The 13,954-nt window shown below is 39.6% G+C and overlaps 3 protein-coding genes and 1 long non-coding RNA gene across 8 annotated transcripts in view; 2 read left to right on the plus strand and 2 right to left on the minus strand.

The window, feature by feature from the left end:
• The window catches only part of casq1b (calsequestrin 1b), a 37,020-nt gene that overhangs the window by 4,585 nt on the left and 18,481 nt on the right, over positions 1-13,954 (plus strand). The gene's annotated exons all lie outside the window — the stretch shown is intronic.
• LOC121815387 lies at positions 1,919-3,894 on the minus strand. Its single transcript, XR_006055048.1, has 3 exons — positions 3,825-3,894; positions 3,355-3,450; positions 1,919-2,175 (listed from the first exon to the last, which is right to left on the minus strand). It is a non-coding gene; the product is annotated as an uncharacterized LOC121815387 (long non-coding RNA).
• On the plus strand, positions 3,865-8,669 carry zgc:114119 (Mediator of RNA polymerase II transcription subunit 30-like). Its single transcript, XM_005936294.2, has 4 exons — positions 3,865-4,095; positions 6,259-6,417; positions 6,590-6,679; positions 7,711-8,669. The coding sequence occupies exons 1-4, from the start codon at positions 3,865-3,867 to the stop codon at positions 7,804-7,806; spliced, it is 576 nt and encodes a 191-aa protein (XP_005936356.1). The 3' UTR covers positions 7,807-8,669.
• The window catches only part of LOC102298456 (exostosin-1c), a 118,327-nt gene continuing 114,805 nt past the window's right edge, over positions 10,433-13,954 (minus strand). For all 4 annotated transcript variants that reach the window (XM_005936298.3, XM_005936299.3, XM_014338075.2 and 1 more), the window contains exons 11-12: positions 11,267-11,438; positions 10,433-11,163 (exon numbers count right to left, since the gene is read on the minus strand). In XM_005936298.3, the coding sequence (XP_005936360.1) occupies positions 10,978-11,163; positions 11,267-11,438 (358 nt within the window). In that variant the 3' untranslated portion in view covers positions 10,433-10,977. The remainder of the gene's footprint in view (positions 11,164-11,266; positions 11,439-13,954) is intronic.

Below are 13,954 nucleotides of genomic sequence, written 5' to 3' on the forward strand. Positions count from 1 at the left end.
TATTGCTTTTTTTTTTTCTTTTTTTTTTTATCTCTTTAGTTTTAAACAGTTATACAGCACTTTGTTTGAAAGCGCTTTATAAATAAAGTTATTATTATTATTATTATTAATGAAGGCTGCAGAGAGATATATAGAGTTAGTTAAATGTTAAAATCACGACGTTCATATCAACTGTGCAGTATTTACATGCTAATGTTTCTTTTAGCATGTTAGCATGCTAGTATTTGCTTTCAGAGGGCACTGTTACTAAAATTAGGATCTTAAGAGATTGAGGGGGAAAAAGGGAGCAATTTTTTCCATGAGCTGTATGACTGTGAAGATACACAGCTAAAAGTTAATGTTCTATTTCCACATTTTAAGAAACATGGTCTAAAATATAATCCGTTATGAATATGAACATGTAAAATGTCTTAATCCGAATGACTGAAAACACTATAGAGCTAAACAGCTAATGTAGCTTTAAAAAACTACTTTGCGTAAACTGGATTGTATAAATTATAGGAAATCATCCTTTCAATTGTTCAAGGGGTTAAAATGATACTCAGGCAGACATGAGTGACTCAGAGGCAAATAATCTTTGTTCATAAGGCTCTGCCAATCAAAACTTTGATTGCTTTAGTGATTGTAGAAGTGTTAAAACTCTGAGGTTATTGGGGAAAAAGGTTATTTTTTTACAAGCTTGAATTGTACTCTTGACTGGAAAATATGACACGTAATTCCTCATAAACAAGCACCACCCATCTTTGAGGAGCACGATTAAACGATGCCAAGATGAAGAACTACTTTAAGACCAAGAATGTCCAAGGGTGCTGATTGTCAAGGACTACTTGGCCTTACAAAGATTACAAAATTGTCTGATTAATCCGTGATAACATGGGTTAAGCGCCTTGAGGCAACTGTTGTTGTGTTTTGGCGCTATATAAATAACACTAAACTGAATTAAATGAGTTATCAAGTTGTGCACAGACTTCCCAACTCAACTATATCTGATATTCTTAAAACAAAAGAGCCACAGACTAAACGTGTGTATAATAATATGTCTATATTATTCAAAGATTCCGTCTTTTATTTAAATGACTCAGCTGAAGCCATCACTTTGAACAATGCATGTAATAAATTCCAAAACTGATGCTAAAAAAGAAGTATTTAAACAAGTGGTCTTGCTTTTTGAGCCCACTGTGCGTTAAAATGCATTTAACATTCATTGTTATCAGTACCTTGCGTACCTTATCTCTGCCTTGCGTGTTTAAGATCTCCATGCAAATTGCATTTCCTTAAGAACAAACATAAAGTTCAAGTTGAAACGGTACATCAAACACAGATGGAAATGGTGACGTGACGTCAAAACAAAGAGAAACATACAGGCAAAATAAAGTTGCAAAGTAGAAGGAATCGTTTTTTCTGTATTTGCGTTGTTAATTGGATCTATTATCAGTCAATTTTAGTATAAAATACAAATATATAAACTACGTCTTTTTTTAATCTGAGCCTATATCAGGCCATTTTACTCATGTTTGTTCAAAGGGAATAAAGTCTAAATCAAGTCCTTGAAGGAAGCTGTACTTCCTTGAACTTGCTGTTGTTGTGCTAGGTTGACTGCAACCTTTGATCCTATATAAACCATGGATAAAGTCACGCAACCAGACTCATCAAATAAAGAAAGTAGGTCCACATGTGACTGACAAATCCAGTCCTTTCCTCAGTTTTATTGGTCTGACTTGACAGCAAAGCAAACACGTGTAATTCATTTATCCTTGAGTCAAACAAAATAGGTCTACTACTTAAAAGTCTGACTTCCATCCATCCATCCATCCATCCATCAGCATAAGCAGAGAAGCCCAAACCTCCCTCTTCCTAGCCACCTCCTCCAGCTTGTCCGGGGGAACACCAAGGCGTTCCCAGGACAGCCGAGAGATATAATCTCTCCAGCATGCCTTGGGTCTGCCCCGGGGCCTCCTCCCAGTGGGAGATGCCTGGAATACCTCACCCCTTTGGAGCCCAGGAGGCATCCTTATCAGATGCCCGGAACACCTCAACTGGGTCCTTTCGATGTGAAGGAACTTCTCACCCTATCTCTAGGGGAGAGGCCAGCCACTCTTCGGAGGAACTACCCACAGCTCATGACCATAGGTGGGGGTAGGGATGCAGATCGACTGGTAAATTGAGAGCTGGGTCCTGGGTGAAGGACCAGACAAAGAAAGATACAGAAGACAGCTATGAGTAGAACATCAAGGGAACAGTTCACCCTGCCCGGGATAGGGTTACCAGGACCCTGCCTTGGAGGCAGGCTCAAAGAGGGTACCCGAGGGCGAGCGTCTGGTGGCCGGGTCTTAGTCCATGGTGACAGTTCAAAAAAGGGAAATGGGCCCATCCCTCTGCAGTCCCACACCACCAAAGGAGGCGCTATAGGGGTTGGGCGCATTGTGTGCCGGGCGGAGGCCAGAGCGGGGGCCGTGGAAGACTGATCCCCAGCCACCAAGACTTATCTATTTCCTTAAGTTATAAGATATAACTATTCAAAAATAAATAAATAAATACTTGAAACCATCATTGACACACCTTAAGTGTGAGTGAAAATTTGTAAACCACCAATTTGATTTACTGATTTCAGTTTCCATTAAATTAAAAAAAAAGACTATTTTGATTAAGACATTAATTGATTGTTTTTTTTTTTACTGTAAATATACTTTAAAAAACAAACAAACATTGCAAACAGAAGACAAAAACTAATAGGGGAAAAATATTAATGACTATCTGTATATACCACATAATTTACATGCTTGAAAAGGAGTAGGATGAAGTTTAAACTTCTTTACTAGCACGCTAACTCTTTGCGGCTATAAAACAGTAATATACATAGGACATTTAAATCAATATGACCACATGTTCAATAAGGCTTTGCATATACCCTATCATAAATAGATGATCATTCTATAGCTGTCTTTCTAATAAATAACTAGATGGCTATCATATAATATTGAAATTATATTATTGCTGTTTTTGAATGAGCAATTGTATTTACTGCATACTTAAATTCTCCCTTTTACATACATCCAGTGTAAGGTCTTGTTACATTTTACATGCAAAATATGCATGTAATGTGTGCTTTAGAATTAAATTGAATTAATTTTAATATCATGCTTGAGTAATGTCAATCCAACACTAACATTTTCTATGATGAAATTAGTGGCATTTGATGAAAAGTGATGACTTTTAATGTGTTTTTCTCTCTATGTTTTTTACAGTTTTATATTTAATAGTGTGAATGAAAAACAAATGTATATTTTGACACTATAGTATATATAGTATATAGCTAAAATTGTTTTGTTCTTTTACAGCCGATGCTTACAGTACCTTCAGGTATATCCGCGTCTACTGTCGTCATCTAGCGGTGGGAAAATTCATCCCATTTTTTTGGCCCGGAAGTGACGCATTAACGTGCTGCGCTTTCTGAAAGAAATCAATGGAAGGGTGCCAGTGATCATGCTTTATTTAAAATAATAAATAACTAGTCCCTTTTTCGCAAAGGCTGCATCATCTGTGAAATATCTGTACAACATTCAGCCAAAAGACGGTTTGAACTTGGGTAAGTAGCTTTTTGCACAGCCCGTTGCTAACTAGTTAGCTTAATTTGCTTGAGCTAGCATGTTTAGCCAGTAAGTTAAGTTTCCCTCCCTCGTCTCCATTGAGAGTACATTTTTAAGGAGTTTCCTGCTTTCTTAAATATGATCTCGAAACGTCTGTAGTTTCTCTAATAAGCTTAAATTTGAGCATACATCCTTGCTGTGTTGAGAAAACGTATATTTACGCTAATAGAACATCACCTTTGTCTTGTACCATCGTACCCCGCAGATTTGTGTGGATATGGCAGCTTCTTTACCTCAGAAGCCAGGGATGGCAGGGATGCCCTCACAGCAGCAGCAGCCGCCTCATCTGCCCCCCGGTGCTGCCCCAAGTGCAGGTCAGCAGCCCATGCCTCCTCAGGGAGCCCTTAGGGAGATCTCCCCGGTGTTCCTCTGCAGGATCGGACAGGAGACTGTACAAGATATTGTCACACGCACTATGGAGATCTTCCAGATTACCCGAGCCACACAGGTAAGGGACACGAGGCTCATGCTTAGCAGCAGGAACTGTTTTCTTGTTGTTAGTGTCTGGGACTTGATATCAAAATAACGATATTGTCGCATACCTATATGTAATATGAGTATAACACACTTACCTATATTCTTGCCCACTCACATACAGCTTTGTTTATGGGTGTATCATTAGCAGACTAATATTTCTTACTGTTAGTTTCTCATTCATCTTCTCAGTTCAGCTGCTCTTCTGAGGGGTCACTACAGCCTCCATCTCTCTCTGACATCCTCTTCTGTCACACTAACCATCTTCATGTCCCCTTCACTACATTCATGAATCTTCTCCTTTTTTCCTCATTTCCTCTGGCCTAGCAGCTCCATTTTCAGCAATCTTTGTCGAGTATATCCATTATTCCTATCTGCACATTTTCCAGCCATCTTAGTCTTCCCTCTCTAGCACTCAATCTGAGCCATCCGTCTGATTACATTCCTAATGAAACTCTTAATCTTAACCTTGCAGTCTCGTGTCTCTTTCAGGTTGCACCTTCTGGTTAAATGTAGTCCGCCTGTATGCATCTTCCTCATTTCTTATATGTCACCCTGTGTTCTTTTGTCTTCTTGAAATATGATACGTCCTTATCAAATCTATTTCCATCACCCATATGTCTATTGCCTGCTCCTATCGCCAGTCTCTTACACTCTGACTATGCTTACGGTCTTATCCAAATTACTCTGGTTTTTTTCTTCTAACTGACATCCAACGTGTAGTGAACAAATTCAACATCACCTATTTGATTTCCAGCTTCAATCCTGTATGACACACTCTTCACTTCCACATTTGAGTATATCTATAATTTCTCAGGCATGGCTTTCTTCCCACCTGGTCTCATTCTCTCTATCATACCAGCCAGCTGTCTCCTTTTACCAGCCTTTGTCCCAGCTCTCACCTCTGCACTCCTGCCTGTTAAGTTCTCATATTGACTTAAAGTCCAAAACTACAGCTGTAACGATCGTTTTTAATATTTATTTAATCTGAACGACTTTTGAAAACTCAATCAAGTTCTGCTTCAGGTTCCTCATACCATTTATAAATAACATTCGTTTTGTCTAATAGAAGAGAAAAAACAATGTCTTAGATTAAAAAAAAAAAAGAAAGACAACAACTGCTCCAACTAACTAGCTATTGGCAACAATTAAAATAAAAAGTGGGTCATTGGAGTGTGAACACAAGGCTCTGTGAATGCCAATTTGGTGACCTCACTGACACTATCAGGGCACCAATTTGACCTCCCCCTGGTGGACTTGATGTACACTATGTAAAACTATTATAAGATCAAGCTTTTGGCCATAATCTCCAGAGCTGTCCGTGCCCTCGTCCGTAAGTGTGTAATCCGGGCATCAGCCAATTAAAATCCACACTTCTCAGACAACAGCGCCTCTCACATTTGGGTGCTTGAGCCCTTCCTTGGAACCTTTGTACATTTGGCATTTTAACAGAAAATTCAAATGACTGCAGGTTTACTGACTGATTAGTTCAATAATTACCTGCTGAGTCACCAGTCTGCAGTTTTAGGTGGGCAGCACGGACGGTTACTCATATTTTACTGCTACCAAAAATTGCAGTTATTGTTATATTAGCATTATTTCTTTAGCTTAAGTGCAGCAAATTGCACCAGCAGCTCTGGTGTATGTGTGGCTGTTAACTGAGTGGGTGGTATTTATGTGGCTAAAGTGGTTCCACTGTTCCCTGTCAGTCTCAATTTGGCCCGTCTTCTTTTCTGGCATATCTGCTCGGCTTGCCTGTCAGCATCCCTCGTACCCATCCTCCCATCTCCATTTGATCCGTGTTACCAAATGCGCCTCTGTGTTTTTCAGTGTAGTGCTGACTTCTAAAGCTTGTTCTTGCCTATTAAGGTGACCCCCCCCCCCCTTTTTTTTTTTTTTAAACCTGTGCAGCTCAGAGAAGAGGAACACTATGGTTTTGTGTTGCCATTGCTATTACTTGGTTTTGAAAAATGATTGTCTACATGTCCAATGTACATGCAGTCATTTACATTGCCTGACACTGTCAGCATTTTTATTTGCAGAAAACAGGAAACCAGCATTACACTGCTGTATTTAGAAATAGAAGTGTAATTATTCCAAATGATTTCATGTTATCTATTGTGTGTTTTTGATTCAGCTTCCTAATGGGGTGACTCAGAGCCAGGCAACGTATCAGGACCGCTTTGGGAAGCTCCAGGAACACCTTCGGCAGCTCACTCTGCTCTTCAAAAAACTCCGACTGCTGTATGAACGCTGTGTGGAAATGACCTCTGACCTGAAGGAGGGACCAGCTGAGGTTAGAGAAGACCTTTGCTGACCCCCCCCCAAAAAAAGAAAAACAAACAAACATTTTTTCAATTACTACTATATAACTACTGTAGAACTATGTTCTTTCTTTATGTCTGATTTGATAATGAGAAAAAAAAAAATGCAATTTTAATCGTGATTTACCTCGGCTGTGTGTTCAGCTTGTGCCGTACGCTGGAGAGGAGCTGGTTTCTGTCAGAGTGGAGCCCTGCAGTCCTGCTGTCATCCAGGAAAGAAACGAGGTCCTAGAGGTGGGTTTCTGTAATGTTCTTGTCGCCTCGGGAAACCATCAGCAGTGACGGGGCCTTTTTTTGGGGGGGTTAAGTTGAAATAAAATAAATAAAAAAGCAGTACACACAGAATTTCAAGTCCAGGATTTAGAGACTTGTTGAAAACGTACGTGTTGGTGCCAGCAAAGTCAGTGTTACCTTTTGTTTTTAAATGGTGCATTATCCCAGTTTAAACATTTGATACGTTTTTTCTGCACTATTGTGAATTGTTATGGGTTCGTGAGATTTGCAAATAATTCTGTAATAATTAATAATAATTGGTCTTGAAATTGATAACTTCCCACTGCTAAAAGGGACATCTTTTAGTGCCTTGTTTTCTCTGACCAACAGCCAGGATATCTATTACCGTCACTTTATGACACAAAACAGGAAATCCTAAACGTGCAGAAAACATCATTAGCTACTAAGAAAGAAAAAGGGTTGGCAACAAACGTTATGCCAGTTCATTGACTTATTGCTGCAGCTTTTCTTGAAATGGATTCAACATATGAATCAATTAATTTCTCATATATTGTTTGGTGTTCCACAGTTTATTATATATTTTAATAATTGGGGACAGTGTTACTTAGCTATGCTGAAATGAGCAGAATAAAGTCCCTTTCAAATTCCTCTAGGTGGCAGTGCTGACACAGGCTAAAGTAGCATCTGGATTTTAACTGAAAAACTCTGCATTATTTACTCATTCTGAATTAGGGTGTTGTTTTTTGTTAGAGCTAATATTTCAGTTGGGTTACAAAAATACCTTCAGGGAGCCAGTGGCAAAACACTGGAAAATTCTGCCTGAGGCTGAGAGGACTGTTGGCTTTAGCATCAGCACCAGTAGAAAAGTATTTTTCCTCCAGGTGTGAGGCAGTGTCAGCATCACTTGTTAATATGTGATTAGCTATTTCCTTCCCGGATTGCTTATATGTATAAGGATGTAACAGGCAATGGTTAAAGTCCACGTGTTCTGCAGAGTTTAACTAATGGCCAAATGTCTTGTTGTTATACAGAAATTGCGCCAGAAGAACCAGGAGATGAAGGTTCTGATGGACCAGATGAGGAACCTTCTGTGGGACGTCAATGCTATGCTGACACTTAGAAAATGATGGCTCTGAATGAGACTTGCGCACTTGTTTCTTAGCTCTGCACTCCTCTGCGGGTGAAGGAACTTTAAGACGGCAAAGACCAGGTGAAATAAGGGAACTTCTGTAGGATTTATGGGACCTTCCGCCTACTCTGAGCTGGCACTTCATCACTGAAACTCATAATTTACTTGCACCTTTTCATCTAAGAGCCCGTGTTGTTTGTTGTATTGGAGCCGATAAGAGGGAAATCATAAACAAGGCAGGAATAAGGTATCGAGTCAAAGCCAAAAACAGGATAAGCTGACACACATTCTAACAGTCATCCTCTTCTTTTGTATGAGGCAGCTGATAACCCAATTTTCATTTGGAAAGTGCTCTGCAACTGTTTTGTAACTACTTAAATAAGTTATAGACTTTTGTTCAAACTGATGAAATAATAAGTTGGAACCTGGATGGCCTCAGGTAACAAAAAGCACAGAAGAGAAAGAAGCCTAAACTGCCTATTCATGGTGTTCTGCCTCCAGGTGCTGACTTGACACCAGACAGACTTGAATTCATTGCAGGTAATTCTTCCACAAAGCACAGAAGCTGATCTGATATGTTTGTTTACAATAGGAACAATTGCCCATATTTGTGCTCTGTCAGTTGTAAAACACTGTGGATTCAGAATTCCAATTGGCCCTTTGGCAGCTATGTATCTCAGGTGCTTTGTACATAAGTGTGTGCATGTGCTTAATGAGATTAGCTTCCTGAGTGCTACACATCACACCTGTTTGCCCTGAGGGTGTTGAGACTTGCTTACCTGTGAATTTATTTTTGTAAACTGTACTACAAATGGTTGGTGTACTGGGTATTTGTTTTTTAATAAACTTCTTTTTTTGAAACAAACGGTCTGAATATATATTTTAAAGTCCTGCTTCTAAATCCAGGATGGGCCCACTCAGACTGAAGTATTAGCTCCATAGTGTCAGTCTCAACCCTGAGGGTGGATGTAGGAATGCATGATCTCCCTCACAATTGAGATGATGTATAAGTACATCAAAGTACATCCACCTACTTGTAATGATGCACACTCTGACCTTAACCTTCTGTATTCATCTTTCTTTACACAGCAGCAGCTCTTTTGTGTAGTTTGCCTACATTACAACAAAGAGCCTAAGTCCTCCCAGTCATGTCGGATGCCATCGAACCACACTTTCGATTCCTGTGATTGTACTTAGTATAATACTCTTTAGTAATTTATTTTTTAAGGAAACTCATCCTGTCCCAAATTGTTTTCTATATTTAATTTTACTTTACCTTTGTAGTGGAATTGTACCTGCCACAATACACATTTTCAGTGTATCCATCACACAGCAAATTTTGCTCGACCCCATTTGGCCTTCAAAACTGCCATTATTCTTCATGGCATAGATTTAATAATGGGCTGGAAACATTCCTCAGATTTTGGCCCATTCATGATCTGAATCCCCCGTTCCACCTCATCACAAAGATGCTCTGGTGACTGTAGAGGCTATTTGAGTACAGTGAGGTCACTGTCATGTAAAAGAAGCCTTTTTGAGATTATTTGAGCTTTGTGGATGGACATGGACAGCAGTAATATCCAGATGGACTGCCATGTTTAATTGATGCTCAGTTGGAGTTTTACCAGCAGCATCGGCCTGAACTGTTGATGCAAGGCAGGATGGATCATGCTTTTTTTCAGTCTGGTAAGCTCATGTGAACTATAATAATAATAATAATAATAATAATGGATTGCATTTATATATCGCTTTTCGAGACCCTGATAAACTTAGTTCTTAGTTGACAAGAGTAGCGCCACGTGTTGTCTTCGGCTGCTATAGCCAATCTGATTCAAGGTTTGATGTGTTGTGCATTCAGAGAAGCTCTTCTCGATATCTTGGTCGTAGAGAGCGGCTGAGTTGGCTTTCTAGCAGCTCAAAGCAGTCTGTACATTCTCCTCTGACATCAACAGGGTATTTTCACACACTGACCTGGCGCTCTCCGTTCTTCTAAAGATGGTTGTATGGGAAAATCCCAGTAAACCTTCAGTTTCTGGAGTTCTCAGACCAACCCGTCTGGCACCAACAACCATCCCACGTTCAGAGTTACTTAACTCACCTTTTTTCCCCACTCTGATTTTCAGGTTGCCTCAAACACATTTACTTGCCTAAGTTCACCGAGCTTTACTAGGTTTGGCATCACCATCCAGCAATTAGAGTCTGTCTTTTGCTCTGCATGACAAACATTTATCTGCATATATTCAAAATAAATGCCAACTTGGACTACAAATGATAAATCCACTGGAACAAAGATTTTGGCTGTTTTCCTACAGATTTCGCTTATTCGTTTAAAGGTAGTATTCATAATGATTAGTTGATTTCTATTTTTTGTGTGTTTTTCAAGAAACTGCTTGACAGTGTGATCTTCAGCAGTGTAACCAGAACTACATGATTCTTTTTATACGTTTGTAGCATAACTGGATGAAAGACAGACATGCCACAGCAGCCTCCCTGATTGCTTATCTTTGTTGCTCGTACCTTAAATTATAAGATGAACTTTGCCTCTGCTGGAAACGTGGCCACACACTATGTGTTTGGCAATTATGGGACAAAATATGTGAACATTCTGCAGCACGAGTCCAGAGTTTGCATTTATAAATCACTTTATTGGTCTTACAGTTAGCATTTTAATGTGAAATGATCTGTTTCCTTGGCAACAGTAACATGGAGACAGATGTTGCCAGCTGGAGTGCATGGCACCGATACCAGTCCCTTGGGTGCTCCTGGCATGAGATAGTCATTCTCTCCTTGTTGCCACTGCAGTAGCACTGACATTTGAAGTGTTCACAAATGTTCCTTTTTTGACTATTTTAATCGTCCTTTCTCAGCGACAGGGCCAATCGCAAGGACTATTTTAAGGCCCCAAATTTCTCAAGATTCATGGAGGTTGGAGAAGCATTTGAAGTACTTTTTATAGACTCCTTTCTCTTAAGATCTTTATATAGTTCAGATCTCCTTGGGTCTTTCTTGAAGATTGTCCATGTCACCAATGGACCTCGGTGCCTTTTTGTCCACTTCCCATGCATGAAAGACATGTCTTGAACTTTCTGTTACTTAGTAGCCATATTTGTCTGTCCAAAATGGCTCGAAACATGACTTCAACGCTCTCTAGTCTTTTTGTCCAGAAATGTTAGGCCCTCTCCAGGTCTTTGTACTTCTTGCGTAGGACGGACACTTGATCTTTGAAGAGAACGGGGTCCAGGCGAAACTGAGAATGCACCAGGGGCATGTAGCCAAACCAGTTGGCAAAGGTGTTGACGCACTCTTGCCTCTGGTTGAAGTGTTCAGGGTTGGCCCAAGGGACGCTCTTCGTACCCTGGGAGTAGAACAGGCACATGCTATTTAGCATCCAATCTTGTTCTAACAACCAAGTCAAGAGACTCCAGAGAGTATTACTTTGAAGACAATTTGGTACCTACCTGTGGACTGGGGAGCTCCTTGTACTGCTTCCTTTGAGCCACTTTGATCGGCGGCTGGTGAGTCACAGCAGAGACCAGGAAGTTCATAAGGATGTCCTCACAGTTGGAGGTGCGATCCACCAGAGTCCGCAGAGACTGAGGCAGGTAGTGAGTGAACAGGTAGTGGTAGTACCTGTGGGGAAGTTGAGAGTGTCACATAAACATACAATATTCATTGTATTCTTAAAGCCAGCAGGCAATGGTGCTTTATATAAAAGAGATATCTTTAAAAAAAACCCATCTGACAAAGATATGCTGCCACTTCTTCCGCCAATGTGCTCTACCTGTCTCGCTTTCAGTAGCTCTAATGATAGTTTTAGCCTCTCATACCTACACTCATCATACTGTAAATTTCTTTAGACAAGGGCCTCATCTAACCTAAAATAAAAATGTAACATAACATGATTAACTGGAGGTCAAGCAACCATCTGTTAGCAGGCTCGGTGACCTCTACAGAGTAGATGGTGTGATGTATGCTGATAATATGTATCTAGGACAAGTTGATTTCTCCGCCGAGTGAGATTTAAGCTTTAAGGTGCCCAGCCGACTAAACTCCACTGATGCAATGCATATGTTCTTCAATATCAGTTTTAGGTGTATAGCGCTTTCAATTTACTTATCATTATATTTTCAGACTAAGCAACTGTCACTCTATTTTTTTAAAAAAGGTTTAATTGTGCTTCACAACCAAAATTGGCCACATTTATCTCTATGTAAGTTGCTGCTGTGGAGTCTCGGCGCGCCGTCAGATCAGTTTACTAATATGATATGCAGTAAAAATGAGATGAAGACTAAATTATCCATTCCCCCACTGAGCGAGTCGTGTTTTATAGGCTCACTATTCATTGGTATTTTTCTGTTTAAGCAGTAAAACGGGTTATTAAAGTTGGCGCTGATGTGTCTATAGGCTTTAGAGATTCAAATTAGCACGACAAAAACGTGTTTTTATTAAGTCTGCTGACAATAATGACCACATTGTCTCAAAATGTCACAAGGTTTCAACACCTTTTAAAGTACCCTGTCTGTGGTGTAATTACATTCTCATTGTATAAGAACTCCCATCCCTCTCCCATAGCACATAATCGACTTCGTGCTTTTCGAATTAATCAAACTGCTTGAAGTAATCCCTGAGTAATTCACTCTTGCCTTCTTTTTTTCCCCTCCCGCTCACACAAATACATAATTATTCTTGATGCCTTTTCTTTCTGTTTGATTGTCCCTTATTGCTCATCATGTTGATATTTGTGCCATTATGTTCGGAGCTGCTAGAGTTCAAGTTCTCCCTTGCTCTCAGTTTTTAATCTTTGAAGCAGTCTGTTTTGAGAATTTAATGTCTGTTCTGTATTAGTTTGTCAAATGTTTCAGTTATTATAGACGAATATATCAAACACATTAAAAAGTCTCAGTACACCCTGGAAAAATGAACAAACTTTTAAATTTAGCCATTTGTAGGAGCTCCTGTTTTCCTGTAGCTGCTTATGGAGCTTACACAACAGTAAGAACTTCATTTTTAACCATTGCCTCCTACAAAGCTGACTCAGTTTGTTAACATTTCTGGGATGTATGGACTGAACAGCCCTCTTCAGGTCTTGCTATAACCTCTCAGTTGAGAACTCAGCAATTCCATAACAATGATCTTCTACCTTTTCAACCATTCTTTTGCTGACTATACTATGAGCTTGCATTTTAAGGTCATGGACTCCTGCCCTGATAGTCTCATTTACAAAAAAAAAATATTGATAATTCTTAAATTCATTGTTTGAATTCAGCAATTGCACGGCACTCAATCCCAGAGGGAGCAAAACAGCCCCAAACCATGCTCCCATGAGATTTTGTTGTTTTCCTTCCTTTAAACATATGTTGTTGTCAAAATGCTTTAAGTTTTGTCTCATCTACTCACACAACCTTCAGGTTTGGTAAACTTGGGATCTGCTGTATTATTTTGTTCTCGAAAAGCATCGTGTCCTTAAATTAAGGCCATTCTATTGAATATCTATTTTCATATAGTGGAAATATGAACAAAGATTTCGTTATGTTGCAAAGATTTCTATGATGGTTTTGCTGTTACCCTTGAGTTTTTCTCCGACCTCTCAGGATTGCATCCTGGTGTGATCTTTTCAAAGACAACTGCAGTGCTAAGAGAATCAATGAACAGCATTATGGGTTGTTATAAAAGATGCTGCAGTGGAGCTAATACTAAAGGGAATAGGAAAAGAAGCACTGAAGCGCCTTCTCTTATCATTTAGGTAATTTGATTCGCTCTAACTATGGCTGCCACCTAATTGTTTCTAAGTCATTTAACTCAGTTAGGAACCTTTATAGGCAAACCTCCCTTGCAACATTGATATGCCTTATTTATAGAGGACACGCCAACCCACAACCCAATCTTATCTCCTTAATTGAAGCACTTGACTCCAAGTAGGAGAAACTGTCGGCACAAAGTTTCACATACTTTTCCCAGCATGGATTGGAAAGATTACTCACATCTGTATACATGAAAGTGACATGTCTACAGTGGGGCAAAAAAGTATTTAGTCAGCCACCGATTGTGCAAATTCCCCCACTTAAAATGATGACAGAGGTCAGTAATTTGCACCAGAGGTACACTTCAACTGTGAGAGACAGAATGTGAAAAAAAAATCCATGAAT

This window comes from Haplochromis burtoni, unplaced genomic scaffold (assembly GCF_018398535.1).
Source record: "Haplochromis burtoni strain Fernald_Lab_line unplaced genomic scaffold, NCSU_Asbu1 Contig_200, whole genome shotgun sequence".
Taxonomy (NCBI): Eukaryota; Metazoa; Chordata; class Actinopteri; order Cichliformes; family Cichlidae; genus Haplochromis; species Haplochromis burtoni.

Excerpts from the sequence above, each read along its gene's own strand:
- zgc:114119 (XM_005936294.2), top strand. The coding sequence starts at position 3,865 with ATGGCAGCTTCTTTACCTCAGAAGCCAGGGATGGCAGGGATGCCCTCA. Across the intron at positions 4,096-6,258 it reads AGATTACCCGAGCCACACAG|CTTCCTAATGGGGTGACTCA; the intron begins GTAAGGGACACG and ends TTTTTGATTCAG. Across the intron at positions 6,680-7,710 it reads AAAGAAACGAGGTCCTAGAG|AAATTGCGCCAGAAGAACCA; the intron begins GTGGGTTTCTGT and ends GTTGTTATACAG.